The 27,820-nt window shown below is 34.6% G+C and overlaps 3 protein-coding genes across 5 annotated transcripts; all 3 read right to left on the reverse strand.

The window, feature by feature from the left end:
- Positions 1-8,304: 8,304 nt before the first annotated feature.
- On the reverse strand, positions 8,305-14,083 carry LOC132312140 (uncharacterized). 3 transcript variants are annotated; one of them, XM_059810392.1, is made up of 4 exons: positions 13,450-14,083; positions 13,190-13,305; positions 9,928-10,171; positions 8,305-9,846 (listed from the first exon to the last, which is right to left on the reverse strand). In XM_059810392.1, exons 1-4 carry the CDS (start codon positions 13,837-13,839, stop codon positions 8,473-8,475), a joined length of 2,124 nt encoding a protein of 707 aa, XP_059666375.1. In that variant the 5' UTR covers positions 13,840-14,083; the 3' UTR covers positions 8,305-8,472. The 3 variants fall into 3 exon arrangements, with proteins under 3 accessions (XP_059666375.1, XP_059666377.1, XP_059666376.1); XM_059810394.1 differs by lacking the exons at positions 13,190-13,305; positions 13,450-14,083 and adding exons at positions 11,526-11,599; positions 12,018-13,183; XM_059810393.1 differs by lacking the exons at positions 13,190-13,305; positions 13,450-14,083 and adding exons at positions 11,526-11,599; positions 11,982-13,183.
- Positions 14,084-14,959: 876 nt separating this feature from the next.
- On the reverse strand, positions 14,960-19,215 carry LOC132314374 (signal peptidase complex subunit 2-like). Its single transcript, XM_059813247.1, has 5 exons — positions 19,114-19,215; positions 18,751-18,961; positions 18,222-18,361; positions 15,557-15,744; positions 14,960-15,489 (listed from the first exon to the last, which is right to left on the reverse strand). Exons 1-5 carry the CDS (start codon positions 19,213-19,215, stop codon positions 15,396-15,398), a joined length of 735 nt encoding a protein of 244 aa, XP_059669230.1. The 3' UTR covers positions 14,960-15,395.
- A 1,710-nt stretch (positions 19,216-20,925) lies between these two features.
- On the reverse strand, positions 20,926-27,815 carry LOC132312141 (peroxisomal nicotinamide adenine dinucleotide carrier-like). Its single transcript, XM_059810395.1, has 11 exons — positions 27,600-27,815; positions 27,424-27,501; positions 27,231-27,305; positions 26,080-26,210; positions 25,040-25,094; positions 23,923-24,024; positions 23,473-23,541; positions 23,297-23,404; positions 23,065-23,133; positions 21,985-22,039; positions 20,926-21,482 (listed from the first exon to the last, which is right to left on the reverse strand). The coding sequence occupies exons 1-11, from the start codon at positions 27,678-27,680 to the stop codon at positions 21,301-21,303; spliced, it is 1,005 nt and encodes a 334-aa protein (XP_059666378.1). The 5' UTR covers positions 27,681-27,815; the 3' UTR covers positions 20,926-21,300.
- Positions 27,816-27,820: the final 5 nt, after the last annotated feature.

Here is a 27,820-nt window from a genome sequence, read left to right on the forward strand (position 1 = left end):
TTTTTCTTATCAATTTCCATGCAAAACCTAATTATGTTTGCACGTGTCATAGTTTTATTTTATTTTTATTTTTTTTCTAGAGAGAGAGACAAATAACATGTCAAAAGTTAAATCTTCAAACTTTTACTTTGGAACTTGCCTTAGCATGCAATACCTTCTGGTTTGACAATTACATGAACTCTCAAAAAAAAAAAAAAAAAAAACAAAAAAAAAAAAAAAAAAAATAAGTAGGTGAAGTTTCGCTTTCAAATCACATTCTTGTGTCATAATTAGTGAAACATAGTACTTTTAAAAAATTATTACTATATGTAGATATCTATATATATATATATGAGATAAAAGTAAAGATAATAATAATATATATTTATGATATAGGAGTATTACATTTGATACTTTATCAATATATGGACAAAAGTTTATTAAATACAGTACCTAATAACAAGTCAAAGCATCCAGGCTTGCTATTCTCATTTTATTTAATGAATAAACATAAGTAATCCTACTCGTTTGTAACGTTAGTAATAAATAATGGTGTGTGTATATATATATATATATATATATATATATATTAACATAACGTTATTAACAAAATAGTAAAAAAAAAAAATTTCTTTTTTTAACAAATAACTTCTATAATGTTCATGTTATTCACCAAAAAAAATAATAAAAAATAAAAAAATTCATAATGTTTTTTAAGAGAAAATCCTTGACTTTTTCACTTTTGAAAGGAGATGATCGAATATTTTAATATTATATTTGAAAGTATCAAATTAGAATTTTGAATTTGGAATTAGAGAAAGTTTAATTCAAAATTTAATTAAAATTTCTATAATTTTAATCCAAAACCTTGATCCGTGCTGCGAAACCTAACATAAGTTTTCACTTTTGAAAGGAGATGTACTCTAACTTTTCAATAAGAGAGAAAATACTACTAAATCATAAACTTTGGTGATAAATAATAATTAATGCTTAAATTAACATTAACTTTAATGCTTAGAAAATTTTGACTTTTCTACATTTTCAATTAACATTTTATCTTGAAACATCTCAAAGAAAAAAGAAAATTTATTTCAAGACTAATATAGTATTAAGTTTAACAAATATAACCCATAGAAGTTTTAAGCAATTAATTTTTTGAAAAAATGGAATTCATATTTGAACAAATTTAAAATAACTTTTATTATTATTACAATTATTATAAAAAATGGTGGTGTGGACTTGTTAAAGCATTTCATAATTTACCTAAAAGAAATCCATGAATGGTCTTAAGTTGATTTGAAAAGGAAAAAAAAAAAAAAGAAAAAAAAAAAAAGAAAAAAGAAGAAAAGAAAAAGACAGCTTACTAAATTAAAGGGACATCCGTGAGCGAAAAAGACAACAAGAGAGTGGCCGTCGTACGTATGAAGATGGGTGGGACCTTTAACCAACCGATCAAATCACCCATGATTAGGAGACCATGTTACAACAACGAGGAGAGAGCATTCGGGCCTAGTTTGGCCGTGGAGGTGGTGGAGGCGGTGCTTGTTGTGGTGGTGATGAAGAAGGCAAAGGTTGTGGTGGTGGATTGTGGCCGCTGTAGTGGTGGTTATTAATTTCATTCCCTATAATGAATTCTCATTACATTCGTTTGTAAGCAAAATGAATTTTTGTTCCTTTCATTTCGAAAAAATGATTATTCGTATTCTAAATGTCATATCAAATAAGAAAATGATTGGGTTCATCCCATTCCATTCCTACTTACTAAATTAGGTCTCGATACTTCAACGGAATAATAAATTTAAGAAAATGTTTTTACTCTTTTCAGAATTTAAATTTAAAGTCGTAAAGATTAAATTTGTGTTGAAATGTACCCCTAAATGTATAGGTCCTTTTCGGTGCAGGAGATCTAAGTACAAACGTGGTGGTCACCATGGTTGGTTTGTGTGGTGAAGAGGATCCAATTCCAACCTCATATGCAGACTCATAATATATAAAAGTGGTAACAGTCTTTTTCATCATGTAGTTTAATGTAATTCTGTTTGAGAGGGCAAAGTTTTCACTTTCGTTGGGCTATATAGAGTATACAATATATCCATTCCTTTCAGTCCCATCCACTTTTAATTTTTTATCAAACTTTTTCCGGTTTTTTTTTTTTTTTTTTTATTTAGTTTAATCAAACAAAAATATTATTTTTCTTTAAAGAATATTGATAAGGGACTGCATTGAATACTGTTGAATGACATTCAAATGACTTTTTAGTTTTTGGTTGATGTTCATAATAAAAAAATATATATATTGTTTGAAAATTTCGTAAAAAAAAATTATTTTTAAATAACTGTTTTTTATATTTTTTAGATTTTTAAAAATTACTTTTAAAAAATCGAACCAAATATATAATCTGTGTTTATATAAGGGCTCCTCTCACTCAAGCTTGTACTGTGTTCACCTTGAAAAGGTGAATATTTAAATAAAATTAGTAGCATCAATTCATTATTATGGGAACAATATAACAATGAATTAAAAATTAATATATATATATATATATTAATTGGTTAAAATCAAAAATTGAGACAGCGATTGTAATCGACTCCCAAAGGTCAAGAACATATTTGACTTATTAGGATTTCTTTGGGAGATCCATAATGGATTTGACTACAGACTAAGTTTATGCAAGTTCATGGTGGGTCTGAACTACTATATTATTATTATTATTATTATTATTATTATTATTATATATATATATTAGACAAATCCAATGTTCTGGACCCTTAGGACTTGATTACAATCTTAGCCTCAATTTTTTATTTTTCTTGGCTAAGCATCCCATTTCTCACCATCATGAAGCATCTCATTTCTCACCATCATGTGCAAGTTGTTCTTTTCATTTCTTCCACTTCATGTTTGAAATTAAAATTTCCAATTTCTTAAAGCCATCCTTACGCCAAAAAAAAAAACACAAAGAGTAACCTAGTTTATACATCTATAGAGTTAAGTTGCACACTTTTTGTGTCTATAATTTTCAAAATTCACATATACTCGTACTAATAGTTTCTTGTGACCTATCATCCTCGCTAGCATAATCCTCGTTGACTTGTGCAAGCTCTCCTATTTATGACCGGGAATTGACTTTGATATCATGTGTCATAACTCACCCCAGTGTGTAGATATTGTCTACTTTACACATTCTCTATTTTTATAATTTTTAAATCGCATATTTAGAATTAGAAAACCTTCAGAAATACAAGTGTCATGAATTTCTCCCTTCAAATAAAGTGGGATAATAAGTACATATACATCTATATCAAGAAGATTACACGTATTCGGTAATAAGTTGCGGAAGATTTTAAGAACCTGGACCCCACATTTGTCTTTATTATTTTGGGGTCGTTAGCATCTATAAACTACCACCTACCATCCCTTTTCTGAAACCTGAATATGAAAGAAAATCTGATTATGAAATGTTGCAGGTAAATCCTTGTATTAATAGACAAATAAACACAAGTCGTTGAAATAATACTCCCACTCCATTTTCCATTCAAATCTAAGCTACTTCATCTTTTCATTTTTTTGGAAGTAAAAATATTATTGTAATTGAAAGCACAGTGAGGATTCCATTTCCTTTAAATAGCAACCCTAGTATTTATTTCCCAAGGTCTCCGCAATCAAACATGTTGGTTGGTTTTAGTTTTATGGTCCTTTAGGTGAACCCCCAACAAATCTACCAGATAATGTTTCTTGCATAACAAGTAGTATTTTCTTAGATTTGATTGATCTATCATGCGCATAAAACTCCAATCACTAAAAGCAACACTTTGAAAAACCTCAATCATCCCAAAATTTGAACACCTCATTCACCTAACAATCTAGGACTTTTGTTAGCTTTTAAAAACAATAAAATACCCAAAGCTTTGAACTTTGTCCCCTTATGGTTTTTTCATGTAAGAAAAACCACATTGATTTGATACCATGGGCTCCTTGGAATGATAAAACCGCCAATAAACGCATAACAGAATTGAGTCAAGGCTGTTTATGATGTATCAAAACTACTTAATAATTTTTCAAAACAAAAATGTGATACCTCATTAATTTGTTCAAATTTTCTTTGAAGCTATGAGTTGCATTGAAATTTATTTTTGTTTTATTTATTATTATTATTATTATTTTTTGACCTTGTCTGTTCGTAATCATTCACTTGGGATAAAAAAAGGCAAACATAATAGTAGGTTCACCCTCTCAAAAGAATAGGGACAATGCTTACACATAAAATCTTGTCATGTCGGGGACAAATTTATGTGGAATCTTAAAGAAAAATAACATTCTCTCTGTTTTAGAAGAGAAATTGATTTACTTTGGATTTGATTTCTTTAGAATGAGATTCTAACTTCTTGTCAATAAACTTAATCATGGTATAAAGGTGTCTTAAGTCAAAACATTTGCTTGTAATTGGAATATAATTAATGTTGCGGTTCGGAACTTTAAATTGGTATTTTAAATTTAGAATTGAAGGATATTTAGTTCAAATGATATTTAGTTCAAAATTTAAACTAAATTTTTTTTTATTTCAAATTTAAAGTTTTGATTCGATACTTTTAAATATGATAGAACTTTAATGATCGTCAAAAAAAAGAATGGAAGGAAGAAATTCAAGCTTAGCTTTTTTAACTTGATATGTTGAAGCTGGTACTTTTGAATTTCGAGGTTAGTTGTGTGCTACACATGCGCCTCATTTGTAATGAAATAATATATCACGTAAAGAATACAAAGATTTACATAGTTCATTAATCTTATCTTCATAGTCAAAAAAGACAATTACAAGTACACCCCTCAAACTCTTTCTCTCACTCCAATATTCTCTCATACCACAGATCAAATCCTCAACACCCTAGGGTTACAAAAGGAATCTAAAACAAGATTTATGACCCGCAAGAAAAAAAACAAGTCAATTTTTTTTTTCTTTTTTTCTTTTTTAAGCTTTTCGGACCACAACTTCACATAAGTGACAGGGAAACCTACAAAGATCCAGAAGTTGAACATGTGGAAATGTGTGTTTTAAGGCACTAGACGTTCCTTTTTTGGTGGCAAGGGTCTAAAATATCTTAGTAATTTATGCAATGAAGGTGTGGACCACAACCTGGCCATTTAATTTCTAGCACAGAGAGGCTGCTATCTAGATTCCACCACCAGCTAGATTAATTTGACATGAATTTGCCAGCTTAGCTAATGGCATTTTGGATGCTGACAGGGCATTAATTGCAAGCTTTTTCTTTTGGTTTTTAACTTGTAGTGCTAATGAATACAATATGTGTGTGTGTGTAAAATGTACTACTTTATTTCTGGGTTGGCTTAAAATTTTGATGGCACCCTCACACACCTAAGAGGGCCCAGCTGAGTGTTTGCACCAGCAGGACCAAGGCAAACTATTCAAGCCACTGAGTGATTTCTTTTTCCTACTACTTTTCCATCCTTTCTTCAGTGTCTTTTAATGGAGGGAAAAGGAAAAATGGATGTTTTAGTTTTTTAAATCCACCAATACCTGAAAAGAAGGCACTTCATTTCATTGCATGGTTCAGTATTTGAGAAAACAGTTGTTTGATTTTGGAAAACTCTAAACACACGTGAAAACCTACACGGAAAAGTGAGCGTAGACTATTGTGATGGGATCCATACTCATATCTTACGGTCGGTTGTTACGTGTCATCAAGTGTAGCACGATTCTTTTTTATTTTCAATTTGAAAATCAAAAAATTATACAAAAATTTTATTGGATTCAATTTTTTAAAAACTATTTCGTGAAAACTCCATTATAAAAATGTCTATTTTCAGATAACCCGTCTTTTATATTTTTTTTTAAATGAATTGTAAATTCTTAAAAATTATTTTAAAAAGACTGAACCAGCCATGCCGGAGTCTCTTAAGCTTTCCGAGTGAGACCATGTAACTTTTTTTGATGTACTTTATGTTTCGGCCTGATACGATGCTCATATATTTGTGATGCTCTACATGCCTTATAGGCTTATATATAGTCATAGAGTTCGTAGTTCCGTGTGTGTGTGTGTGTGTGTGTGTGTCCCACCTTATCTCCATAATTTCATCCATTTCTCACCAATTTGTTTTATGTTGAGCATGCGGAGTGAGTGTCCCAATTTTTCCTGGTTGAGGTTTGGTCCCTCAGTGTCTCATAATCCGCCTATGTCATGTCATGTCTTTTCTTACGGGGTTCAGCTGTCTGCCTCGTTGGACCCTGTTTTTGTGTGTGTGTGTGTTTGTGTGTGTGTGTAAATGTCAAGGTTGCACTTGGGTAAAGTTAAAATTGTGAAATTTATTTTGCCATACAAGGAGCAAAATGGTACACAAGGGTTTGTATAGCCAAATTTAGATGGTTGGAATAGAGTTTGTTATGCATCCACCAACAAAGTAGCATTCTATTGTTAAATAACTAGGTGTCCAACGTGGACCACGATACTCTCATTTACAGCAATTAAAGACTGATTGAAAACCCATTGCACTGTGTGTTTTGTATGTGTTTCAGTCCCATGCTGCACAGCACTGAATCGTAACTCTGTTTGACGAGATCTTCAGCTCATGACTAGGTGTGCAAATTGGCTTGTGATGGGGTTACTCATCAAATCATCGTCAAGCTTTGATCCAAGTTCGAGAATGGAAGCACCATCAATCGACATGACAGTCAACCAAACACGACTTAAGCTTTGTTTTAGTTTTGCTTTAATGCCTAAGTGGCTTCCAATTTAGATATTAGACCAACCATTGGCATGGTTTGTTAGTTGTTGGTCGTTAATGTCCAACTAGACTATGTTTTGTTTCTTAAGCGAAGAACTCTCATCAGTCTGACCCTCATTATTGGCCTTGAAAATTTTATCTGATGGCCCCACAGATTGAGTTGTTTGTGTTGTTGTATAGTATTTGTGTTTGAATATATTGTAGCCCAAAGCTGAGTGAGTTTAATTGCGACTTAGACTTGTGTGGTGGAGGACTAGGATAGCTTCACTTGCTAATCCTATTGGTTTGGAAGCTCTAACATGAGGTCTTTTCATACCAGACATGACACCTCTAAGTGTTGTGGCATCTCACAATCCATGATGTGGATTGTGGATTGCAAGGCACAGCACTTCATTCTCAAACTAAGAAGCCAAAATTGAAAATTAAGAACTCATCCTTAAAAACTAATAACATGTTGGGATTTTCAGTAATTTTGTTTTGGAACATTTCTTTTTTTTTTTTTTTTTTTTTTTTTTTTTCTGATAACATATGGGGGAACTAGTTGAATTCTGCAAATTCTTTCCTAAACTCCTGGTTCTGGTTTAAAAATATGGTAAAATCACTTGGATCAAAAGTCACCTTGAGTAGTTGGTTGTACTATTTCATTTTCTACACTTATGTTGGGGTTTTGTGACATTGGTTGTCGGGATTGTCACGAGTGAGTTACGTGGTAGACTTCTGTTTTGAGGACTTAGTTGTCCATGATAGAGATTTTGATCCAGCATTTTGTTTCCGTTTGTGACCTCAGGATAAGTTTGCTTGGGATTTTGATCCAGCATTTTGTTTCCGTTTAATGATTAAGGATTGAATCTTTTGAATGAAAATACCTCAATCAAGGTACCTATTATGTTACTAGATCATTTTAATGTGACTAAAGATTGAATCTTTGAATGAAAATATTTCAATAAAGATACTTATTATGTCACTAGACCTTTTTAATGTACAAAAATTGAATCTTTGAAAGAAAATGAGAGTTTTGCGTTAAACTTATTCGAGTTTCCTTTGACATCCTAAAGAGTGTTTCATTGAGTAAAAATTGAATCTTTGAATGAAAATACTTCAATCAAGTTACCTATTATGTCACTCGACCATTTTAATGGACCTTATGTTAAAAGTCGCATGCAAAAACCATGATCTCTCAAAGGAATTCTGTACTCGGATATTATAGTCACAAAAAATTTCACAGCCTAACGACTACTACTATCAAAGTACTCGAATAGTGTCAGCTGGAGAATTGACCTAACAAGTTAAGATCCTCCATTGTGCGTTTCAATCACAGCGCTCCACTGCTGTACTGCAGCAGAAACATATCACGGAACAAATGCAACAGGCTGTTTGTCACCTCAAGTACGCGTCAATTAGAACAGAGATCCTCCTAAGTTGCAAAGTAAACATGGGTTACGATCACTAGGATGGCCAAGGGTCACTAATAGCATAACGGCTAAGCCTTACTGTGATAACCGCGGGGCTGTGCCAACCCCAGCCAGAAAAGATCGAGAAGAACCAATTGATGCAAAATTCATTTACAAATTACATTCTAGTTATGAATTAGAACAAACAAAGGTGAACACTGCACATAAACGGCCAAAAGTTTTACAAGATGATTGCAACTCGCAATGCCAAAGCTACAGCCATATATACTTACAGAAACAAAAACAAAACAACAAAAAAAATGAATCTAAAAAAGGGAAACAAAATTACAAATGTGGCATTCATTCAATCAGTCCTTTCCTTCCTCAAATTCGTGAAAATGGAAGCATCGTCATCTGAACAGGTTCCTCCAGGGCCTCCTGGTTTCTCTAAATGATCCACCAGGTTGCCTTGGTTGATGCATCTCTTCACAACAGCGCCTCCTATTGACCCTTCAGATAGGGTAACCAACCCCATGGCCGCAATGCTGTTCGAAATGGCATCCACGTCCCTGGTTCCACTGTAAAGACCTCGGCTTCCAGTAACAAAAATACTCGGTTTCTCATTAGTACTGGTAAGAACAGATGGAAATACATCCATCAGTGGTGGAATGGTCTGGCTAGAACTACTGATGAGAAGCCGCAGTGTCTCTCTTGCACCCTTATCAACCACAGAATCAGTTTCTGGGATCAATGGGTTCATGAGTTTTGGATGCAATGGCGAGATTGCGGTTGAAATGGCGGGAGCTGCACTCACCAGGTAACCTTGGCCAGAGGAGCAAACATCAATAACTGGAATGTGAACAATAGGGTCGCAGACTAAAGGAGTGAAGATTGGGATATGTTGTGAAATTGGCCTAGATAACGGCAACCTGACCAGTGGCTCAGGCAAGAAAGGTGGGAAATCCATACACGGAAGATCAGACAAATTAAGAGGTGACATTGGCTTCAGCGCACTAGAACACCCAGTGTCTGGTAGCAAAGAAGAAAGCGGTGGTAAAAATGATGGTGATTCAGTTGCCGAGAAAGGCAACTGTGGAGGTACTACTGTGCATTGCAGAGTGGATGCAACAGGAGGGCACCAACAATAATAGGGAGAGAGACGTGATGCACCAATGGAAGGGACTTGAGAAGCTGGCCTTAATAAGGGTGGCACAGCAGATTTGCCAAGTGACTCCAGTAAACTCAAAGGAGAAAACAGGCAGGATTCGGCAGCTTCTGCAAACATGCCTCTCTCAGAATGATTTGAACTAGATTCATCCATCATACTTGGTAAACCAACAGCCGGGTTGTCAACACATGAAAGCTGGATATCCCCAAGTTGTCTTAGCTTTCCTATATCAACACTTCTCAAGGAAAGGTTTCTGGGCTGCCCCTCCTTAAAAGAACTTGAGCTTGCACTTGGGCCACCCTGACAGAGTAAACTTGTCTTTGCTACTTGACTGTTGTAATGTTGTGAAAGCAGAGACGTCAACGATGCTGACGAGGATTGAACAGTTTGACAAAGTTCAGAGTCTAGTGTATCTGGAGAAGAAGCCAGTGAAGCAACTGCACTTGCTCGAGTGGTCACTGTCGACCCAACAAGGTAAGCTCGGAGATGTGTTGCAAAGCAGCGGAGCCGTGATTCACTTATTCCAGTAAGTTCAGCTAGAGAGGGCTTCCTCTTGACGAAATCCTTGATCTAAACAAGGGGAATTTTTTCATTAGCATTCAATTCATCATTTTACATACACGCAGTAACTACTAAATAAGCCAGAAGTACCTTTGAAAGCAACTCAATACCCAAGAGCTTCGACTTCTCTGAGCACCAATAGTAGAGAACTTCACCGTCTGAGATCTTTAGCAGAAAAGACCGTCCAGACTTGTCCACTGGGATTTCTTCAATTGCTACATCAGAGCACTGGGAATCCTTACTTAAGGTTGAAAGTCTCTCTGTGCGCCCATCATCCCCAATAAATGAGAGTCGCAAATCAGATGTTGGCAAGAGTGCGAGATTTAAGTTTCCCCTGTTACAATGTAAAGACCAAAGGTCAAAAAGCAACAAAAAAGAAAACATTACAAATCAACACAACAAAATATACATGTGTACATATATGGCATAATAGTAAACAGAAATGTCTAAGATAGCCAGGCTGTTTAGCAACGTGCTAATTGCCAATCAAATACAAATAAAATGGTGACACATACGCATACATATTTAGAATTCATATACAAAAGCTTTGTTTAGTTGACTTGTGTTGGGCAATATATAAATGCTAATCTACAAGTGACACTAAAGTCTTCTAGCTTAAACTTCAAGAGTTGAGACTAGACACATGTTATACAGAGATTTTATTTTGCCCAATCATTAATGTGGATTAATGATTAATGTTATAAGGTCATCTATCTTTGCTAGTTTGAGATGTTTATTTTGCCCAATCATTAATGTGGATTAAGGCTAAAAAATAAATGTTCTTCCCAATCCCCAAACTCTAAACTCACAAAGTCCCTACTCCGATAAATGCAAGAGGTGCATAAGTCAAGGTTCCAACACAGGGCACTTGGTATGTGCTTCACACCAATAATGTAAAGTTTATAGGAATTTACAATACTGATATCAACTAGTCAAGAGATATTTCCATTATCATAGAGCATGAACCTCAATATTTGTAATGTCAATATTCTCTATCAATTGGCATAGCACTATAAAATAGGCTGACAAGGAAACAGTAGACCGGATTGCATACATAAACTAGATTCACCACTGAATGTAAGCATAAAGTCAAAAACAAGGGTAGCCATTGTCCTTCCAACGGAGTCATCTACACAACATTAGCGTGATTTATTCTTGTAGAAAAAATACAAGCCACTAGCACAAATCACTATAAGACTATCCTCTTAACAATCATTTTTATGTATTTAAAATGTCTATGGTACAAAACAAACTTCATTGGGTGGTTATGCTGCCACCTAAGTTAAAACTCATTTCGACAAATATGTGGTACCAGAGGCATTGTTTCATGACACACAATCCTTAACATGGAAGGCGGATACGCACTAACACTGACATCGATAATATAGAAAGTCCTACCACCAACTGCTCACAGCCACCATAATCCAAAAATAAATATGTAAAGTGGAAAAATTGGTAGTGAAAAGGAGGTTAGATATTATACAAAAAGAAAAAAAGGATTGAATATCAAAGAATGTAATACTGAACTTGATAATATACAAATCAACAATTATCAACCAAATCACATGAACAGTATACAAATTACTATGAAAACATAATGAAGCATATCTAAGACAAGAGGAGATCATGCACAGTTATAGTATTACTAGATAACCAGCAGAAATAAATAATCCATACAAGATGAATACCATATAAATAGGACCATGAAGCTACCTTTACTTCTTCTTAATTCAGAGATCATAATAGTATACGCCCACTTTACCTACAAGTAAAAAGATATATTTATTTGGAAGGATGAACAGTGTCACCATCAATAATCTAAAATAGAGAATCCTGCAGTTTCTACTTATCATCAACTATGGGATACAACTTCCAGCAGTAAAGGTAATCTTCAAACTACCGGACAACAGACAAAATTAAACCACCTACTACAGATATAGCATCCTACAAGTAAATCACCGTATAAAATATTGAAATTAAAGAACATTTAGGTGCAATTACTAACGTTTCACAAGCAGATATATGTTTTAAATAAGTAAACAATAATCATGACAATCCAAATTTGTATACAAAAAAATATGCACCACAAAACCACTGTGTTGCAGCACCCGATTAATAGCTCAAGGTTTAAGGAAATAACTCACGGCATTCATAAGACAAGAGGTATTCATAAAGCCAACCTTCATGGTGTCTCCCCATGACATAATGCACCTCCTAGCTATGAACTGTCATATCAAGATGCAGTGGTCTAAGAACTGACCAAACAGAATCCAGCATGAAGTACCAGTCATGAGATCGTTAAGTCGAACAAAAACGTCTGCAATTCATGTATAAGACACTCAAGCTCACACCCTAAACATGTTAGGGATAAAAATGAACAGTTCCCTAGAGTTATGAAATCACCCGACAGGGAAAGGATATAATCCAAACATACACTGGAAACAACTGCCAAAACATTAAATTTTTGTATCAACAATGATGAAACTAATAGGAATTAGGAAGCTAGCATCAAAAGAAGCTTACGTTAGTTTCAAAAGATGATGAGTGGTTAAAGAACCATAAAACCCCAGAGTAAGCCCCCATGGGATTATCACACACATATTAGTTTCAAAAGATGTTGAGCGGTTATGAAACCATAAAACCCAAGAGTAACCCCCAATTGATAGAAAATAATATAGTCAATCACCACTAGATTTCTACAAAAAGCACCAAGCATGTTGTTGTGAGAATGACAACAGTAAATGAACTAATAAATAAGCTTTTGTCTTTAGCTAAACGTGGTTTATATATTAGCTCCAATAGAAGCAAATAAAAAACCATAGAAAGTCTTTATCTTTGAATCTACTAAAAAAATCACAGATAAAAAGGTATTAATCCCCACAAAAGTCTAACAATCACCCAGTAAAACGCTAAGCAGCCACCCTTAAATTCATCGAATACTACCTCACCATGCTCTCTGAACACAAACTACAAGCAAGATGAAAGAATCTTCGTCCAACACTTTGAGAACTTTGTACAGCTAAAACTAGCTGCCTAACTTTAAAATGTTTTTTTTCTCCTATTTCAAGGAGATAACAAAAGAGAAGAAGAAAATAAACGGACACACACTAACAATTCAATTATAGGCAACATAACAAGCATATCAAAGTATCAGTTTTCAGATGAATGAAAACATCAGTGTTATAAATGTTAAATCACGGACAGGACATATTAGAGCTTAAAAAACAAAGTGAATAACAAATTTACCACACAAAAAAACAGAACAGTAACACACACACAAAGAGGAGAAATATATATTACAAATATGCAACATTGCAGATATGAGAAGCAGTATCCAAGTATTTGCAATTACCTTGTGCCAGTTGGACACATGAGATTCCCTTGCTTCTCAATTTTCCCAACTCGGAGGGAAACAAGAGGAATACACAAGCACCTGGCTAGCAAACCAACTTCTGATGGCTCAAAATGCTGTTAAATGAACACAAATAATATAAGCGTTGAATAGAGAAGGTATCTAAGGAAATCACCAATTGAATTGAATTGACAACCAATTAAAACCAATTAAAAACAAGCACTGCAACATGAGAAATTCGTACTGATCTGTGTATTTACCTGACTCAGATGAGCCAGCAAGCGATCTTCGGCGGCGCCACCGGAGAAATTCAGCTTCAGCAAAGGCTTTAACCTCTCATCAGCTCGGCAAGCCCCCATAACTTGCAAATCCAGAGCCTGAAGAAACCGAATAACCCTATCCACTCCATCGCTCTGTTGAAGCAACAGATCTCCATCCCCTTCCTCCACAACTATATCCCTCTCACGCTCCCGCAACCCAACCTCAATAAAAGAACCACCGTTCTCTCCTCCTCTTGAACCCGCTGAAATCGCAGAGGTCTCGACAGATGATGAATCATCGGAAACACCATCGTCGTATTGGTCTACTCGATCCATATCCCCAATCTTGCGTTCATCAACAGATTGATGGTTGTTCTGATGATTAACCATTCTTGAATTCAGCGAATTATTTTCAAATCACAACAGAATAGAAACCCTAACTTTTTCTGTATTCAAAATCGCAATCAAATCGGTGAAATCCCAATCCGAAACCCTAGAATCAGACTGCAATCTTCAGAAAATCAATCCAATTGCAAAATTTAAAGATCCAAAACAAAGTTGTTTAAACAACAATCAAATCAAATCAAATCGAGAGAGAGAGAGAGAGCCGACGCAAAAATGAAAAGAGAACTTCTATCAAGGTGGTTTATATAGAACAGAGAGAGACCCTACGGAACTTGAAATTTGTTGTGAATTATAGTTTTGAGTTTGGGTGAGATCCGGTAGCACACGTCAGCCTACCCTGCTAGTGGTTCCCACCGGCGTTCCTTCTGGGGACCACATTGAACCAATGGAAATGTTATTCCGGTGCCACGTCATTAAAATGGCCCTACAGTTTCGTATCTTCTTGTTATTTTATTAAGACCTTAAAATTGACCAATTGAGGTACGTTTGTGTATATATATTTATGTGACGTGACAAAGACAATTAAATTAGAAATTGATTTGTAAAATAATGTGGTTTTCCTTCAAAGAACAACCTGTATATACAAATATCTCCACCAATGTGGTCCAAAGAATAATAATTTCTTATAGAAGTGATTGCATCACCTGCGGGTAATCCAGCTCTATCCAAAAAATAATAATAAAAAAATATGGATCACAATTAATCTCATGCTCTTTTTTGTCCATTGCTTTTGTTAGACATGTCATATCATACAATGCTGTATTACAGTGGATTCGAGTTCACTCAATAACAAATAACAGAAATTTGTAGGGAAATAAAAAGTTGTATTCTCAAAAAAAATAAAAAAAATTTACTTTTAGATTCCAATTTTAGCATGCACAGATCCATGTGAGAGAATTCCAAAGAATGGATTTTAATTTGAATACTTAACAAATATAATTTAAATTTAGATTCTAATTTTAATTGATTTGCGTGGATTATATTAATAAATTTAAAAGATTCTAATAGCACAAGAATTGTAATGATTTGTATCCCATAAATTGGACTTCCTAATTCAACTTCACTAACCAATCTTTTACATTATTATTATTGAAGGTTGACTCCAAACCTATTCATTTATCTAAATTAAACATAAAAGAACCAATAATAAGATGGTGACAATAGGCACTGTAAACATTCACCACTGAAATGTGAGATCAAAAAAACCAAATAGTCCAAAATTTTCACCATCCAGAACAGTTGAGGCATTTGACGTCTTACTTTTGCTCTAAATTTCTCCCAAAATTTGATTCCATAGTTTTGGTTCAAATCTAGCAAGCAAGAACCATATTCAATGCATAAGATATGTTCTTCCTAAAATAGTGTCTTTTTTTTTTTTTTGCCCCCTTTTCAAAGTAGGATCTATCAAAGGAAGGTACAGCTTGAAAATTTTTATATCCAGCTGGCAAACTAGGGGGAAGGGTACTTAAATACGGGCACACCAGCTCGGAGCTGGGCGCTCTACCACCACTGGGTAATGCCCAGCTGCAGCTTGAAATTCATTAGCTCTTTTTATATTCTCTTGCATAATCATTTATTAGTCCAGCAACATCTTTCCAGAACAGGCCCTCCACCAAAACTCCATCCTTGGTGAACCTGCAAGAATGTGTGAGATCATAAATTGAGAAACTCCAACAAGCGATACAACATCACACACACACACCATTTAGTGACGCTTTTGGTGAATTCTACTGGTTCCTTTGTAGATATTGATTTGGGATCTGCACTTGTTATGGTAAGCGTGTACATGTCACAGCATCTAGGCAACTTGGAAGAGACCATCAATCCAGTGCCGTCGAAAGATTCCTGTAGAAAAAATTCACAGCTGATCAATGAAGAATTGAACCAGTTCTTGATAAACAATAGTCAATGCTGGCATGCTAGCAAAGTTAGGCCTCGTTTACACCATAACCAGTAATGACAAATTAAACCGAGATGGAACATAATATGAACCCACCAAGAAGAGAAGGCATGATCAAAGTTTCTGTCAACCAGTTGATTTCAATTACCATTACAAAATTTCAATGTAATTTATTGGAAATTAAAATGTGGCCAATTTTGGTTCCTTCATTCAGCAACTATATATATCATATGCCGTAACATCCCTATGACTTCCAATGGGCGAAACCAAAAAAAAAAAATCAGCAAACACATCTTTCTCTTTTTTTACCTGGACAACGAGAAAAGAAATGAAGGAACAAATGAAGACCCTGCTATAATACTTTCATCTGTGCTAGTCTAAGTACAATAAGTAAGTTTTTAACTAATAATCTAGTTACAACTTTTCAGTGTGTGAAAGATTTAAATAGAAAGGTTGAGATACCAGATCCGAAAGTGGAACTTGTTAGCAATTATAAATTTATAACCAACTCAATGTGACAAATAATTGAGACGTGATGTTCTCTACTTCATTTTTCCCAGGGCCTTGCGGCTTAGGTGATCAAAGGTGGAGGTTTAGTCGGGTGGGGCCTGTGGGGGTTTGGTTTGGGTAGGTTTAGGTTCAATTCTCAGCTCCTATGGCTTTGTCCCAAATTTCATTTGAACTTGCAATAATGGGGGTAGATTTCTAGAGAGTTCCTTAAAGGATCATACAAAATCAAGATGTGCCCACTTGAGAGTCTCTGCAGATCATGAGTTTTCTCTAAATTATGGAGATTCTTGGCATATTCCTTTTCAAATTAGTGGGTAGAATAACACCCTCTTGGTTGGTGGAGCCCGCAGGTGGAAGTGAAGTCCCAGAAAAGGATATTCAGAAATCCCTGGTACCTTGATTGTATAAGTAGCTGGCGAAAATTAGTCCCCAGCAACAGATCACTTAATTCCAAGATAGTGGGTATCAAAAACAGGTGTATGATGATGTATATCAAACATTATATATATATGCGCATCATTTTCATCTTTGATGTCACCCCCTTGTGGCATCAAAAAATAAGCCTATAGGAACAAGGCTGTATAAAATTGTGTCGTGGAATTCCAACCCCAATAATTCTAGAATGCTTATAAAGCAACATCTTTCTCATAAGTTTATGGGTCCTTGGGTGCCACCATCAGTTCCTAGTTTCTTTTGCTTTTTTCTGCAATGAAAAGACGACATGATGTATACATACAAAAATTGATTAAAATAAGGAAAGCAACTAAAGGAAGCTTTGAAATTACAGTATATTTTGTCTTACTAAAGAACCACCCAACTGAAGCTTACAGAAATTGTACAAAAGGATCATAATGACTGTTACTAGATATTGAAAAGGTTGAATTTGAAGTGATGCCATGGTAAAATATACTTTAACAGCAATGACTCAACACATCCTTACTCAGGATTCTCAGGTCAATGTAAATTACTTGCTACAGTTCCATCTCTTGTCACTGAAATAACTAAAGCAACAGTAGTAGTGTGATTATATTGTGGGATTAGAGCAGCAAAATGTAATATCATACATTAAAGTGAGCCCATACAAGGCAACTTGCTATGCGATAGGAAAAAGTAAAATGAATCAAAGATGGATGAACGTATGTCCCTAACGTCTTGTAAACCTATATGCCCCTCCTACTTAAAAAACGAAAACGAAAAATAAAACCAAATAGATAGATAGATAGATATGTGTGTGTGTGTGTGTAGAAATCATTAAAGACCAGGCTTCCATAATTCAGAGACTATCAAAATAGAAAGGCATGTGCATTGTAAAATGACGGGGGAAAGAAGAAATAAAAAAGAGTAGAAGTTACTAATTGATCAACATTCCATAAGATTGGGTACCGGGTAGTTTTTTCTAAATATAAAATTAAAAAATTAAAAAAAAAAAGTATATATAATCTCTAGTATTAGTTGGTGAACAGGGAGCAATACATGCTTACACCATCAAAGTCAAGAAGCATAGTTTCCAACTTGTTGACAATAATTTCTTTAAAACCAAATTAAAACTTCTAAAAAATGGTATATCAAAAGTCAACTTTTTAAAAAACAAGTAACAATATAAATAGAGGAGTTTCAAAGGTGAATAAACCCAATTTCCAGCTCCAAATGCTCAGTCTGATACAGTCAAGGTGTCAACATGCATTTTCTAAAATTCATATGACACCTATAGGACTAACTTTACAACTCTTTCCCTTCAATTTATTTATGCAATCATAAACATATTGAGACCTTAACAAAAAATAATAAATAAATAAGCAAAAATTCAGGATTGTCACATCATTTCAAAGGTATCACTAACCAGACAATCAATACACATGAGGAAGGTTTCAGCCATCCAAGCTGGTAAAGTCTCTAGAGACTTACCAAAATGTAAATGTATTTTCTAAACGAAGTAAATCCAATGAAATTATATTTTAAAAGGAACAGAATAACTTACAGCAGGGGGATAGGTAAACAAAATCGCATTCTTTCCCTTGGTGTAAATGATCAGCTGCAATAATCCATTGAATACAATATACTTGCCAGAGTCAAAGATCAAATACATTGCTATAAAATGAAATCATTATAATACTGAATCTCTCGTGCCTATTCCAATGGCTTAATGAGCTCAAAATTTCCAGTTCTAAATTTACCACAACTTAGTAATCGAAAAACTCCACTATTTGGTCATAATGCAATTACTGGATTCACTGAATGAATTTTTCTTTTTATTTTGGAACAGAGCAACAGATTACATGAAGCTCCAAATCCCTCATTTCTTTCTTTTCATCCATTTCTAGGCAACCAAACAAAGGATACAACAAAATAACAGCAAAATCAAATGAGCTTTTTCACCAAGAGTATATCAATTTGTAAGGGAAAAGAAAAGAAACAGAAGACATAATGGGACTTAAAATTTTCATAATGCTTCATTTTTTCGACTATTTTTGTTAGCAAAAACTAACAGAGGATAATAGAAATTAAACCAAAGATCAAAACAGAAATTATGAGTCGAGTAGGATATAATATGATGCAACCTATGAGAAAGTTTCTGTTTTCGGGGAACTTCTTTTGGTAAAATTGAGCCACGAGAGCGATGATGATGATTATCGTCCCCATTAACAATCTCACATTACTCACCCTCGCATCTTTAACGTATCCACGACTCGCAGCAATCTACGAAAGAAAAGCCACAAATCAATTATAAAACCTCATAATTCTGTGGATAATATACATTGATATATACACACACACACACACACATATATATATATTAGAATCATAGATAGAGATGGTATGAGTGGATTAGACGATGAATTGTGAATGACCTCAGTGACAGACTCGTCGAGAACGCGTTTGATGGAGTGATGATCCAACAGATTCGTCTCTTTAGGGTTTTTGGTCGCCATGTCGTCCTTCATTTCCTGCATTTCGGTCCACCGGTACTCTGCTACTGGTATAGCTGAAACTTGTGAGTTGATCAATTGAGAATTTGAGTAACACGTGAAAGTTGAGTGTGGGCCCAGTATGGGCTATTGCGCTCCTTCAAGTTGGACTTTGTAAGTTGATTATGGACCGTGGTGATGTGAGCCTATAGAATTACAAAGACCCTCACCTCAAAATATTTCATCAATAAGTACAATGTCCACTCCTAACCTAAATTACAAAGAGCCGATGCGGGAATCAAATCGAGAGCGGAAGCACGAACATGGGTGGAATTTTTAATGAGCTAACCTGGACTATATTTTGGGTTCAATTTTTGAATTAAAATTAATACTATTATTCTTATCAGCCCAATTCATATGTAATCAATTTTTAGTTTAGAGTACTAATCTTTCTCTTCCTATCAACCCAATTTAACCAAATTTACAGTATTACTCTTTCTCTTCCTATCAACCCAATTTATATGTAATATGTAATCAATTTTTAATGCTCTTCGGCCACTTCCTCTCAACACACGGTGATATTTTTCTTTATGGATTTGGCCTGTTTGGAGGTTTAGCAAAGAAATTGCTGAGATTTGAGAGGGAGTCCAATTTCTCATCCTTTTTGAACTAATAATAATATAGATAAAAAAAATCAGTGAAGATAATACGTAAAAGAAGAAGAATCTTTCTGAGATCAGGAAACTCTATTTACAAGTGATTTTTAATTTTTATCCCGTGAAAAACTTGATTTGATATATGAGAACATCATCGTTTTTTGTTCTATTTTTTAATATATATAATATTTCTTTATCAGAAAAATTATTGTGTTCATATTCAAAATTCCTTATTATCTTTAGCCTCTCTACTTTATAATCATGGCTCAGCCCTTGAGGACGAAAACGAAAAAATTTAAGTCACACGTAGTGAAATTAGGATTGAAAGTAAAAACGTGTGCGAAACATGAAAGTGGTACCCGTTTAGAGTTTAGAAGAATTATATGACTTTATCTCCTAACCTTTCCATTTTCTTTCTTTTTCTCTTTCCCAACTGAGGAAAACAAGACATTCCATACTTTCTAATTTCTACTTTGCCCTACTTTTATTATTTATTCTTATTCCCGTGTTATTATAATTGTTGTTTACAAGGTCCGAGACTCTTGTCACTATAGATCTAGAAAGAATCAGATGTACTATGCGAAAACACTGTTTTCTATTTCGACCAGACATCTCTAAGTTGCAATGAAGAGGCTGTTGTTTACAAGGCCTACATGGTGAAAAAATGGTGTAACTTCAACAATCATGTTAATGCAAGTAAATAACTTCATTAGTTTGGGAAGTACATCGCAAAACTCAACATAGAATGATAGAGCCACCTTAAAATTGATGAATACCTTATAAGGCCTTGACTGAAACATGTCACCAAAATTGATGCTATACATTAACAAGCTGAAAGTAATTCTAAAATACTAACCACTTCTCTTTGGCCAACAGTATTTTAAAAAATAAAAAATAAACAGAAAAACACAAAACAAAGCAAAACAAAAATCTGTTGTCAACATGTTAGAAAACTCTTTTCAATAGAAAAATAAAATGTTAATCACTCTAATATGAGTTAGCTGGACCTTCCCAGTGAGTGCCATTTGACCAATCAATAAAATTTGAAGAATCCATTCAGCCCATCACATTCATCTCTACAGCAAAACTCTTTTCAAGATTACCAAAACTACAACAGAACTTCACATCTATAATAATTATGCCCAAGCAACTTCAACCGAGTTATGCCTCAAGAATCACAGAAATTCATTCAGTACCAAACAGAAAACACGTGTAGTTTCTAATGCATGGTGAATGATCAATGTTCAAAAATTAAAATGAGTACATACCATCATGAAATATCACCTAATTAAAGAACGCTTCGTATTATTCCCCAACAAATCCTATTATATCCCATTCAGCAATGAGAGAATCTGTTCATGCAGGTATTCCACTATCAATGAACTTGTGACCCAATGACACCCCCACGCCCCAAACATTGTCGGGCACAGTGCACACGCATGAACATGCGCGCGCGCAGGTCTAATCATGGAGGTTATCTCACTGTATTAATGGCATCCTTTGTTAACAACCACCGAGTCGTCTTGACAAGTTCTTCCTTCACCATGAATAAAACAGCAGCTGCAAGAACACTTTGTACAATTTTTGTGCTCATCCCCTTGTAAAAGCCATAAAACCCTTCATACTGAATCATCTTCACGATAGCATCACAGGTGCCTGTATTGCAAGAAATGCAACCTCATGACATGGATGGCATTAGGTAAAAAATACTATTATTAAAATAAAAATAAAAATAAATAAATGAATAAATAAAAAGGGTAGGAGGAAAAGGCATAAGTCATCTCGGGAATGTGCATCAAATTCAGAGTCATTATTTTTAGCTTATGGGATTAATATGATGGATTTCAACAGCATGCTTTCACTGACATTATTTGCCATCTATGAGAAAATTTGAGGTGTTCAAATCCTCCCCTCCCCTCCCCCCCCGAACCCGAAAAAACAAAAATTAAGTGGAATATTTCAAGTCAAATATGTTCAGTTCTGGATTGCATTTTATCTCCTTTCTGTTGCACAGAATGTTAAGCTAGTGACCATCTTTAAGTCCTGTAATCCTAGGTATAAAAAAATTAAAATAAAATAAAAAAGTCCTGTACTCCTACAAAAGAAATTGATGAAATTTTACAACTCCTGATCTTAGAAAAGATAAAACAATAGAGACCTTTATAATGATGTCTTTTGTCTCCACTAGTAACTTGCTTTGCTTGAAGCCTTGACTGCAAAGACGAAATAATTGTTTAGAAACCACAACCAAAAATAAAAGAAAAAGAAAAAAGAAAATAGATAAATCAAACAGATCGCAGTATTGATGCAGTTAAGGCTATTTTAACCACTCTAAGGAAATCAGTATTCATCTTTGGTTCTGGTCAACCTAACACCATTACTCTTCTATGAAAAATATTAAAATTCATCAATATTAAAATATTTATTCTCCTCCTTTCCTTTCTCCCCTCACCAGCTATATAAAGTCTGCTATTTATGCTTATCACAAATTACTGGCAACATTTCATCCAATCACCAAAGGGCCAGCCCAGCGGTACCGGCTCGTACTCCCCAAAGGGGAGGTCTAGAGTTCAAGCCTCAGTGGAGGCGCTTGGGTGTGTCATGTGTTTGTGTGTGGTTACTACTTGCCTTTCAAAAAAAAAAATTACTTTTCACCCAATCCTAAACTTCCAAGACAAATTTTCTTCTCCAAACATTTTTCTTTTTCTGATATTGTGTATAAGAAATATAATTTCTTTAGAGGGAAATCAAAATTTCACTTTTATCCTAAAAAAATTAGACATAGCTTATTAACACTTAGTGTCACATGTATAAACAAGGATCCCCAAGGTCCTTTGAGCCACTGGTAGGTATTAAGCTGCTGCCTCTTGGAAAACCCAATAGTTGAATTTCCTGAGTAGGGCTTCTCCAACAATCTGTTAACCTTTAATCTATCTGCCCATAGTGCTTTGGTTCACTTCTGTTAACCTTAGATTGGTGGACCAACAACCATAGGTGGTGATGGTGAAAGAAGACTAGTTCCGGTGATAAGCCAATATAGAGTGAAGATATGACCTGCCCTTGCATTTTAGAATATTTCGAATTTTCGACCCACCTACATGACCTATCAAAAGGAACTTAAGAATTATTAAATTTATTCAAGTTTGCTTTGAAAATCTGAAAGGTTTAAATCAAATGTCTGACAGATATCCTGCAATGCCGTTAAGTGTGCTTGCTGGTACAAGCACATGTCACTTGCCTTGACAACCAGAAGAGGATACGTTACAACAGTGGCTCCCAGCTTTGCCAAAGCTCCAAGCAGAAATATCTGGCAAAATATCAAGATATGTGTTCAGAATTTAAACCAAATAATAAAAAGGGGAGTGAGAGGTGTACATGAGACTTGGAAGTATAGAATAGTGATGCCATAAAATTAAAAATTATAAGCAAATAGTTGAACATCAAACTTCGGAATTTGAGTAAATACAAACCTCCAAAGCAGTTACACCATTGTTACTCTTCTTACTCAAGGCACGCCTTTCCTTTAGCTTTTTCAATAGGGTTTCATACAGCATGAACTGTATGGAAGGATTGCTCACCTGTGGGCAACAGTGAGAACAATCAGTTATTTTACAGTGGCAAATATTAGAGTCACTTCTCACTTTACCATGATCAATGTTGGTAAAACGCCTTTCCAGAATCCCACAACTCCAGCTTCATCATAAACTTCTCGAATCTGTACATGGTAAACACTCCTAGTTAAAAATATATAATAAACTAAAATCCACAGCAAATATTGTGGTACTACTAGTAATAAAAACAACAATTAGAACAAAATCATCTACAATAAACGGAACCCACAAATAATTTATCGTAGTAGTAGCATTAGAAATACCAACAACAACATTAACTTCCTCAAGAATTCCTCGTTCAAGCATCTAGTACATAGACTCATCAATATATAAATATATAGAGAAGATAGAATTTGAAGTAAGTTCTTATAATAAATCTTTGATACAAACTGAATCCTACTGAGCAGCCTATGCCAAATAAGTTGTCAACCACAACACTAAATTGTTTCACGATCAGTAGAAGAACATTTGATTGCTGTACGTACCGCATGGTCAGTACCATAGGGAGGAGGCTCTACTGCAGCCAAAATTGCTTCGTCTGAAGCAATGTATGGAGTTTGATGGGGTTGGGATTTCTTTTTGTGAGTCTGCACAACAAACATGAATTCAATAATGAATTAACGGTTATATAAATTGAAACTTTAAAACCTCAGAGTCAGGGATAGGTATAGCCAACACCAAAAAAATAAAAATCCAAAATAAAGGGATCAAATAATGTTGTAAAATCAATTTCCAGCATTACTGTCTCTAGTTGCAATTAAATTGTACTCTATTGGATGTAGAAAGAAAAGAAAATGACCTCTCTTTCTCTCTCCCTCTCTCTTTTCATACCCTCCCACCACTCTCTCACCCCACATTTGAAATCACCAGCTTTGAAAAAGAAAAAAATTGTAAAATATATTCGTTATACTTTAAAAGTAAAACACAGAGAGACAATAATAAATATAAAAATTGCTTATTCCCTGATCTGAAATCAAATTTTAATTACATAATCTTCTCAATTGCATGATTCGGGCAAAATTTTAATTAAAGGTTGTGAGTTGAAGTAGATGGAATTAAACCCTATCATATGATTTAAATATTTTGAATTCAATTCAAATATTACATATCAACCCGGTAACTGAGCCATTTATACATACCTAATTAGCAGAGTCACAACCAACAACATTAGAATAAGTCAACATTCAAAAATTACTCCAGTTGAAGAAATGATTATTTTAAGGCTTTTAAGCTAATGCCGTGGATTTGTAAAACCACGCATTAGTTACATACTTTATCAGAAACTTTTGGAAATTTTGTAGCATATACTCAAAACAGCAGATCAGGAGTAAGCAGGAGGATTTTTAAAGTCTGACAATAACTGCCTAATAACAGAGAACCCAATTAACTGGGCATGGAATGTAATGCCATCCACTGTCATTGACATTGAAATTGGCCCATTAAACTTGATCAGACACTAATACTGAAAACTTGAAAAAAAATTCAAGTGAAAAGAAAAAAAATAATAATAATAAAATAAAATAATGAATCCAAAGCTGAAACCCAAGTTTAACATGTGCATAGATAAATGATTGTGCCACTTTCATATTTCCACTTTCTTACCTGCATTCGAGTAACAACCACCCATATAGGATTAGTCAGCAGCACATTCACGCACCTATACAGAGGAAAATGTCCAGCAATTTTTGAGCATCAAATCAAGTGCATCTAAAAAGTGCTAAATATTTTTAAAACAAAATTAAATGCCAATATATTACAAAAAAAATTCTAGGTACTCATAATTAGCAGTTCATTGACAAAGCTTTTATTATAATCACAGCAGCTATGACAATATGACAGCCTGATGGAAGTGATAGACCCTCATAGCCATGCTGCACAGGTGCAGGTTGACGCGCATGAAAAATTGATAGGTAAGAGGTTCTGGATTCAGCAATCTCCAACAATAGAGTTTTAAGATGGGCAATTGGACTTTTATTTCTTCTTCCAGTAACATTAATATATTCACTATGTATTTACTCAATGGATAGTGGAACAGCAAGGGTGAAATTAACTGAAAAAACCTACACGAGTGCAAAACATTTTCATCCAACAATATCTGACTTCCAAAGCAAATTTAATAGCATTGAACTAATAACCAACTTCAGGCTGTCATTAAAATAGAATTACAAATGGTTGTAACTGAAACAAACCACCGATGATTGGCTTTTTAACTAGGGTATGCTTTCCAGTAAAATTGAAGGACATGGATGAGGGTTAGAAAACCTAAAGGATCGATCCCTAGGGAAGAACTCCAGTCAAACAATAAAAATAAATAAATAAATAAAATCTAGAATAATTTATTTACTAGATTATTTCAAATGGTAAAAGCTTCAAGGAAAACGCTGCACAGAAAAGGCAATGCAGCTCAATTTTGTGACATGAAAACGTTTTATTTTGCATAGGAAATGTTCTGGAAGAATCTATTGGAGCTTCCGAAGCTAGTTTGTGAAACTTGTGTATTGGGTACAAATACGTGTACCTGCCGATGCCAGTAATTGACGGGCAGGAAAAAAAGAAAAGAAATGTTAAGTGCCATAACCGTATTTGGAGTTCAATGATGGGAGTTAACAAAATGAAATATTCTAGAAACGAAAGTAAATCACCCAGATAAAGCAGCCACCACAAGTGATGAGAACATCCCAACTGATCCATCACCAAACCCTTTCCTTTTACGATCAAAAGCGGTAGCTTCAGCTTTGTTCCTAAATATTTGATAGAAATAATAGTAAACACCCTGTACCATAAAATTTGTGATTGTATAAGAAATCAGAAGTCTCGATAGCAAAGTGTTCCATATTTATCCTAAAATAGGTAATTAATCCTCTTCTTGTGAAACGATCTAGCCTAGTGCTTGTAATATAGTGTTGTAAAGGAAGTTCAGTTGGGACAAAATAATGTCCCCCGGAACCAAGGTAAAACAGAGGACATTAAAAAATCATACATCTAGACATATGGAATTCCAGGGTTACATGTAAAATATTTCATGATACTATTAACAGTATGAATTCTTCAAATAGAGCAGCTACAGCTCACCCCACATGTGTTTGGCAAATGGCAATCCACAAATTAACCATAAATGTATAATTAAATATGATGCTGGATCCCTAAATCTTTATAATCAATGCTTAAAAATGAAGTAACAGTATGAGCAAAAAACACTGTAAGTTGACTGATATAATTAAAATGCTAGACAATGATTTGACAACCATGAGGTAACTGGTAAGGTCACCTATTCAATTGTTGATACAAACACATGATCGTTACAAGACATTAATTTACCAAAGCTAATTGCCATTACGCAATCCCTACTCCTGCAACTTAGTATAAAATTACAAACAATCACGCCAGGCAACACCAAAAACATGATCTTGCCTTCAATCTCAATACAAACATTTGATGTAAACCATTAAAACTTTCTTATGCAATGTCGCCCTCTAAATTAGGGGAATTCCAAATTTTCTTTTCGTTTCCAATGTCTCTCTAGGCAATCAAACAACGCACTCATGATTTCATTCGCACACAAGCATACACACACCACATCCTTGAACTAAAATTCCAAATTTTCCTTTTTTCCCAATTTCTTAGGCAATTAAACAATGCACTCGTGATTTCATCAACACACAAGCATAAACTGTATGCACACACCATATCCATGAACTGGCTAGAGACTAGAAACACTCACAAGTTACAATAGGTCTAAAGGGCAATGGAGAACACAAAGCAACAACAAAGAATAAGCTAAAAATGAGCTCACCTGAGACGCAGCCGTACCAACCAGCGACGGTGTTAAGCCACTGTACAGCCGATCCCACCCCTCTACCTTAACGACCTATAGATCATCATTTAACAATTAAGCTCACACATACAATAATATATGTATTAATGCATTAAAAAAATGAAATTGAAACATCAATTAATTAAATAAACTTAGATCAACAATTCAACACCTGACACATTTGTTCTATAGTCCCAAGCTTCCTCTTCTCTTTCTTCGTGTCTCTTTCCGTTTGTTGACGCGTATTTACCTAGATCACCACAAACAAAATTATACATATATATATATATATGTGTGTGTGTGTGTGTGTACATATGTAGGAAAAGTAAATTAGAGATAGAAGAGTACCATTTGGAGAGGATATGTGATGAGCTGAGCAATGATTCCTCCACCAGCTCCGGAGAGTCCATTGATCAAAGCGTCCGACATGTGTAACCGGAAAAGGAGATCGATCTGATTTGTAGAGAGAGAAAATGGGGATAGTTTTAGAGAGAGAGAGAGAGAGGGGTGGGGGGACGGACTATCTTTGACTTTGGCTGGTAGCGAAATAGTAATTGAATTGTATTTGT

The sequence above is a fragment of the Cornus florida genome, unplaced genomic scaffold, assembly GCF_030987335.1.
Source record: "Cornus florida cultivar Cherokee Brave unplaced genomic scaffold, ASM3098733v1 CherokeeBrave_3.0.0_Hap2_Chr06, whole genome shotgun sequence".
NCBI classification, from domain to species: domain Eukaryota; kingdom Viridiplantae; phylum Streptophyta; class Magnoliopsida; order Cornales; family Cornaceae; genus Cornus; species Cornus florida.

What these genes read in the sequence shown, in the direction of transcription:
- LOC132312140 (XM_059810392.1), bottom strand. Translation starts at nt 13,839, where the DNA reads ATGGTTAATCATCAGAACAACCATCAATCTGTTGATGAACGCAAGATT. An exon ending in ATGTGTCCAACTGGCACAAG is followed by an intron (nt 10,172 to 13,189) that starts GTAATTGCAAAT and finishes ACATTGTAACAG; the next exon opens with GGGAAACTTAAATCTCGCAC. An exon ending in GTATTGAGTTGCTTTCAAAG is followed by an intron (nt 9,847 to 9,927) that starts GTACTTCTGGCT and finishes CCCCTTGTTTAG; the next exon opens with ATCAAGGATTTCGTCAAGAG.
- LOC132314374 (XM_059813247.1), bottom strand. Translation starts at nt 19,215, where the DNA reads ATGCAGGAAATGAAGGACGACATGGCGACCAAAAACCCTAAAGAGACG. An exon ending in TCGACGAGTCTGTCACTGAG is followed by an intron (nt 18,962 to 19,113) that starts GTCATTCACAAT and finishes TTTCTTTCGTAG; the next exon opens with ATTGCTGCGAGTCGTGGATA. An exon ending in TAAGTTATTCTGTTCCTTTT is followed by an intron (nt 15,745 to 18,221) that starts AAAATATAATTT and finishes TTGTTTATCAAG; the next exon opens with AACTGGTTCAATTCTTCATT.
- LOC132312141 (XM_059810395.1), bottom strand. Translation starts at nt 27,680, where the DNA reads ATGTCGGACGCTTTGATCAATGGACTCTCCGGAGCTGGTGGAGGAATC. An exon ending in ATGGTGTAACTGCTTTGGAG is followed by an intron (nt 23,134 to 23,296) that starts GTTTGTATTTAC and finishes ATATTTTGCCAG; the next exon opens with ATATTTCTGCTTGGAGCTTT. An exon ending in CAAAAGACATCATTATAAAG is followed by an intron (nt 21,483 to 21,984) that starts GTCTCTATTGTT and finishes CTTGCAATACAG; the next exon opens with GCACCTGTGATGCTATCGTG.